At 45.7% G+C, this 6,603-nt stretch overlaps 1 protein-coding gene across 1 annotated transcript in view; it reads right to left on the reverse strand.

The window, feature by feature from the left end:
* Positions 1-1,223: 1,223 nt before the first annotated feature.
* Positions 1,224-6,603, reverse strand: part of UAP1L1 (UDP-N-acetylglucosamine pyrophosphorylase 1 like 1) — a 9,116-nt gene continuing 3,736 nt past the window's right edge. Inside the window, exons 4-8 of the mRNA XM_010146737.1 lie at positions 5,953-6,167; positions 5,159-5,299; positions 3,397-3,582; positions 2,588-2,654; positions 1,224-1,286 (exon numbers count right to left, since the gene is read on the reverse strand). Coding sequence (XP_010145039.1) covers positions 1,224-1,286; positions 2,588-2,654; positions 3,397-3,582; positions 5,159-5,299; positions 5,953-6,167 — 672 coding nt within the window. The remainder of the gene's footprint in view (positions 1,287-2,587; positions 2,655-3,396; positions 3,583-5,158; positions 5,300-5,952; positions 6,168-6,603) is intronic.

Consider the following 6,603-nt stretch of genomic DNA (forward strand, 5'->3'; position numbering starts at 1 on the left):
TCTGCAGCAAGCAGGTGCCCACCTGGCACGAGGCTGAACAGGAAGAGTCGTTTGGGGATCAAGGCCACCCTGAAATTCCTCGGCCAGGGCTGAGTTCACATGCTACATATGTTGTGGCAATTAGCATCCTTAATTAGCTGACACTTATCTTTACATTATGGCTAGTAACATATTTAAAAGGAAGGCATCTAAATAATTATTTCCTAAGTGAAAGACTGCTGGAAAACTACCTGGCCAGAAACCCTAGAAGCAGAGGCTGGTGTTTGAGTGTGCACCCTGGTTATGCTGGGATTAAGTCTTTTGTTGGTTTTGGTCAAGCATTAAATTCTACCAGCAGGATTTGCTCCTCTTACTACTTTAAGGTACTTTACAAGAGTCCCCTGTGAGGGGTATGGTATTAAACAGAAAAATGAAAAGTAAAATAAATGTTTGTTACAGACAGGAAGAGCAGAGGGTTGCTGTGAAAAAATTTCTCACTATCTGTTTTTAATGAAAAAGCCCAGGTCCCTACAGCTGTGAAGAGCCATCAGTCTAAGCTGCACATTTACTTCTGCTTTTGTGGAATGGCACCAGCGAGCCTAGATATGCAAACTGGTCTGTTTGGCTTTGGAGTCCAAACCTCATGCAATGCTTACACACAGCAGCATCCCTGCCTACAGCAGACTCCTCTGTATGATGTGGTTAGAGGATGCAATTCCTGAACTGGATCTTCTACCCAGCACAAGATTAGGGAAAAGACAGATCAAACCAATTCGTCAGCTGTGTGTTTAAAAACAAAACCAAACCAAGCCCCTAACCACACCAGCAGAAACGATACCTAAACAAGGCACTGAAGAGATTTAATCTTCTTAAATGCAAAGCTGATTTATTAGGCCCAGCTCTTTTACATATTTGCATGAACAGCAAATAAGAAATATAAAATCGGTTTGGTAGTCAGAAGGTATTACTCTTCATACACATCCAAGTCTACATAATAGACTGAGTTAAAAGGTATAGCCTTCAAAGTTACCAAGCAGAAGTGGTGAGCACGCAAGTGCGTGTAAACATGACTGCTGCAAGGTTTTGGCATGGATCTCATACTGCAAAGCAATTTTTTTTTTTAATAATGCACTTCATAGCTGACATTTTAGTAATGTCAGTTCTTATAGTGGACTTGATAGACTGATATCTGATTTGAGGGGGAAAGGCCTCTCTCCTCTTCAAGAATCTTCTAGCATTTCCACTTAGTTTTCATTGAGTACAAAGGGAGAAGGGAAGTCTTTGTTCTTCATGTACACCTCCAGACCCTGAGAATATTGAAAACAGTACCATTAGGTTGCAAATGCAGACTTCTTACCTGCACTACTTACGTAATGTTTCCAAAGAATTACTGACTACCCAAAGTTAACAGGTCATGGGAAGGACAAACAACAGCAACAACTTCCCCAGCATAAGAGAGAGAAAGTGTTTCAGCCCCAAGCCTGGGTTTACGAAGGAGAGGCACCAATGATCCATAAAACAATGGATCTCAGAAACAAGCTTCCTGGGGAGGGGCAGACATGGGAAGGCGTGTCCTTAACCCACAGTAGAACAATCCTAGCAAAGAAAAGTCAGCTTTAATTACATTGGTTTTGTTTTGTTCTCACAACACCGTGATTGCGATGAGCTCACTACCTGCACGCAGAAACCTAGTGAAGATGTAATGTCTTATGAACGGCTTCCCCACAGTGCCCAGATATCCTCCTCCAATCCACTCTTCCTCACGCTGCCTGTCCAACAAAGGGAAGCTCTGCTTCTCACTATGAAATGAAAGCAGCTTTCCCAGGACCAATTATTTTCAGAGGGACAAAACTTGAGAAATCTGTTCTCAGACGTTGTTTCTCTAAAGCCAATGCACGTATCACACTTCTCATTCAGTATTCATTCACTGTGGGAGATGGGCACAAATTAGCACACAACCAAACAGGGACCCCACGGCTTATGTAATTTGAGTATTTTGGGCTTTTCATTCAGAAGATCTTAAAGGACTTCCTTTGAGAAGGACTTCCAGAACTATATGATTCTATGACTTGTAAGTCTGAATGAAACTGTGCAGCCTTGTCACAAATCTCATTTTAGATGGCTAAAACTGAAAGTGAACAAACCGCTGAAGAGTAAACCACAGTGGAACCACAAATCTAACACAGAGACCAAGTCCTAGTTCCCTTGAACTTACCCATTTATCAGCAAGCCCAGCTAAAGAAATCACAGAATCGTTTGTGTTGGAAGGGACCTAAAGATCATCTAGTTCCAAACCCTGTGCCATGGGCAGGGACACCTTCCACTAGACCAGGTTGCTCCAAGCCTCATCCAGCCTGGCCTTGGACACTTCCAGGGATGGGGCATCCACAGCTTCTCTGGTCAACCTGTTCCAGTGCTTCACCACCCTCTCCGGGAAGAATTTCTTCCTGATATCTAATCTAAACCTCCCCACTTTCAGTTTAAACCTGTTACCTCTTGTCCTGTCACTACAGACACTTGCAAAAAGACCCCCTCCATTTGTCTGGAAAGAGAACAGATGCATACCTGCACACTCTTAAAAATACGTCCATAGATAAGTTATTCTCACCTCTCCGAAGTAAGACACTAATGGAGAAATCTCACACACAGCTGGAGGATCTTCCATTCCTGAGAGACTAGAGAAGAGAACACAGGATTAACTTCTTGCCTTGCTTAAAAAAGTGCATCTTCTTCAAAAGATCATCTAGAAGAGGATATCCAGAAGGATAAGACATTTGTTATATTCACATCCACCAGACGTTATTTGAACACAAAGTGTGTAAATAAAAGGTCCCAAATATCAAAACAAGAACATTGCTTTTAAAGAGGTGCTTTTCAAGTAAAATGAACAGCTTGTGGGGTTTGAGTTGATGAAGTAATAGCCCCACAGAGTAAAAGCAGCTTCCCATTCACCATGATGCAGGAAGTTTGGTAATTGCTATAACAGCTGATCCTTAAGGCCACACAAGAATCTTGCTGGGCTTTAAGCACTGGGACCACATTCAGAAAAGCTGGTGAAGACTGCAAATTACAATGCCTTGAGCTGGCTAAATCCAGAGTGATGGAAAACGTTGCCCCTGCATAATGAGCTCCTAGAGGAGTCAACACATGACCCTAAGGGCAGGAATGTCTGCCCAAGCTCTGCCCAAGAGCACTATGCATTACTGTCTAGAGCACTCACAATCACTAACTGAGCAGGAGCTGTAATAGACATTACTCTGCATGTTCAGAAAAGACCAGCCTAATGGAAATCATGTCAAGTCACCCTGTGGTCAAACTAACGCGGTTTTGTAGAACACGGTACATGCTGTTAACTAGCTGGCACGGTTGGGCAGCCACAGGCAGAGAAACTGTGGAGAAGGTCACAGAGGTTCATACCCAAGTTTCTCTGGTATCCTGCAACCATTTTCATCCAGAAATCTGGCCCCAGCCTTGAGAGCCCAGCGGTAATGCTGGGCCAGGAGGGCTTGCCGAGCTGTGGTAGGAGTGTCTTTGTCAGCTGTGTCTGCATTTTTTAGTGGCGAGAACTCCTCTTCTCTCAAAACTTCAAATGCCACAAAATTCCTAGCGGTGAAGGGGAGAAAACAATAATGAAAAACAAAGCTAGCCATCAGCTCTGTTGATGCAACGACTTTCGTGGGGAAAGGCTCATATATATTTTCAGTGAGCAAGGATGTATGCAGCCTGGAGCAGCATACTAAGGAAAGCCCCCCTCCCCTCTGGAAAGCAAAGAAGTACCAGGGCTGTAGGATGGAAAAACACAAGAAGCCCAGTCCCTGGGAACATAAGAGCAACCTCACAACCCTCCAGAGCTGTGCACAGGTGAGAGGAAAAGCAGAGTTCTGCAGAGATCCCACAGAAACCTCCCCAGACACAGAGGCCCATGGACACAGTCTCAGCTAAGAGCATGGCAGGATGGAGAGAGCTGCAATGCCTGAAGCTTGCATACAACGCCGAGCTGTGTGGCTCACTTCAAAGCACTGCACCCCTGCTCCAAGAAATGGCCACTCCACCTGGGGGTCTGCAGGCAAGGACCAACTGAGGACACCAGTTCCCCCGGGATGAACATGCAATATGGGAGGATTCACAGCTGAATGTGAAGTACAAGTGTTTACCAGAATTGGGAACACTAATGAAAAATGGCACAGCACCATCTGTGCGTTTCTGTATTTCATGTGTGAAGAGCAGCTGCCAAGCTGGTTTTTCAGCGCTACTAAAAAAGCACAAGGAATAGCTGCTTGCAAATGAGTCCTTTCAAAGCTCAGAACTTAGCAGTCATAACACTGGTTTTGCCTTTGGTTTGATACTTCTTTACTGAAGGCATGTCAGGAAACGGAGACTGGTTTGAACCTCAAGCCCTCTATCCCAACGTAAACCCTCTAAAAACAAAACTACTACTCCCAAAAAAGATAATTTGGTTTGCCTGAGGTCTCTTTTTGCCATTTATTTAAGCCTAAAACAGAATTTTAACTGCTGAATTCAAGGCCTCAGAAATAGGTTTTATATGAACATTTATGCTAAACTCCTAAAATATTAAAACCTCACATTTCCTAATTTCAAAGTACCCCCGAGTACCCTAACTCTGGCAGTTGTAGAGCTTGGCAATTAAGCACTGACAGTTCCCACAGCAACAGTGACTTGACCCCACTCTGCCGAAGCAAGGTGTTTTCCCAGCACAAAGGGTGTGAAGCTGAGCCCTAATGCAACACGCACCAAAAATGTAACCAGAGCCACAGTTGCCATGGAAGCCACAAGCCTAAAAGACCCAATTTCTGCAAGTCTGAATAATTCCTACATGGGCTTGTATTAAATGTTGGCTTTGTGCTCAATTTCTTTTTTTGTTTGTTTTTTGTGACTTTCTTTCACAGGGCTGGCAGGGGCTGGTCCAGCCAACACGTCCTCAATGGAACAAACAGTTCTGGGAGCACAATCAGAGCAAGCACGGCTGTTACCAAGTGCCCTGCGGCTGCACATCTCAGAGCCTGCAGCTTTACTGTTGTGCTGGAGCTTGGTGTAGAGCCAAGAGTCTTTCTAACACCCACAAAACACGTGCTCCCTGGCAGGGGCCTGTTACAACCTACAGTCATTCAAACAAACATGAAGAGGGAGGAAAAAAAATAAAATCATGTCTGCCACTAACTTAGAGAACTGGAACACATCAAACACAAACTTCTCCAGCTTTATCCCGTTCGGTTTTAGCGGTTTTACCAGATTTCCCTCCTCGTCAATGTAGGGCACCTTCTTTATGGCTACATGATGCCTCAGTTGCGGCTCATATTTCCTGCAAAAGGAGGAGAAACGAGTTCATTTACTTCATGCCCACTTAGAAAAAAGTAGTACAGTTCCAGGAAGCAGATGGCTTATTACTGCTTTGGGTCATCTCTCAGCTGTTGTGGCTGTTGCTCTCTCCAAATCGATCCAAGTCACTGCCAGGAAACACCTCACGGAGTACAGCAGCCAGGTCAACAGCACTCGCACCGAAGGGACAGGACACGGTAAAGGAAGAGGAGAGGGAGGACCTGGCATACAGCTGAAATTGCAGGCAGATTAAAAAAAGGTAACCCAAACTGTTACCTGACCAGGGCATTCCCACTGCAAATCCCCAGCATGGGGCTGCATCACTGACTGACCGTGCTGCAGCCCACGTGGCTGCTCACACCTGCAGGCCCAGGACTGGTGTGTTGCGGTCTATTTAGCTACAGCAAAGCATGCAACCTCTTTACTGGGTGAGGCTGAGGAGCATGCTGGGGCTGTCAGAAAGTGCACACAGCTGTTTTGAACTGTTTGGAGGAGAGAGGAGGTGAAGAGCAGAGCAGGAGGTACCCAAAACCAAAATTACAAAGGGGGAGGCAGGAACACCCACGCCTGGAAGCATTTCTAGGCTGCACAGCTGGAACTGTCTGGTAGGTAGCTGGAAGGTCAGCTGGAACTTACGGGTTTACCATCTCCAGAAACTCAACTGTGAAGAAATGGTTGCAGATATTGCCAGCGCTGTACACCAGTCCGCCATCGGGGCTTTGCTGCTGTGCAGTCTCCAGGCTGATCTCGCTGTACTCCACCACCTGGTAGGCCCCATCCACACAGCACACCACCCCGACAGGTTCCATGGGGTAGGCCTTCTCCACCACCTGCAGCCACAGGACAGAGGGCTATGACAAGAAGGAAGAAAACCCCAGCACCATTCCAACTCTCACATACAAACAATCCTACAGGACTGTTATATGCTGATCCTCCAGCCCCTCAGGAGCACAGGCAGGGCAGTGCTGGGTGTACAGAGTAGCCTGGAGGCACATTTTACTTAACAACTGAGCATAAAACCCAGTACTCGACTGCTTAATTGCACAGTTGTCCAGAAGACAAACCACTTAAAAGAAATTGGCGTACCATGGGGCACTTTTCTCACCAAGGACTGGGACCTGGCATTAAATGAAAAATGTGTGAGGCTATTAGCCTCCAGCTCCCTGTTTGCGTGAACAGTGCTAATGATAAAGTAATATAAATCACTCCTCAGGCACCTGCTGCTTGAGGATGACATAACCAGGTTGGTTTGGCTTTCCCCATCTTCCACAGTGGGGCACAGGAATG

This window comes from Eurypyga helias, unplaced genomic scaffold, assembly GCF_000690775.1.
Source record: "Eurypyga helias isolate BGI_N326 unplaced genomic scaffold, ASM69077v1 scaffold14612, whole genome shotgun sequence".
Classification (NCBI taxonomy): domain Eukaryota; kingdom Metazoa; phylum Chordata; class Aves; order Eurypygiformes; family Eurypygidae; genus Eurypyga; species Eurypyga helias.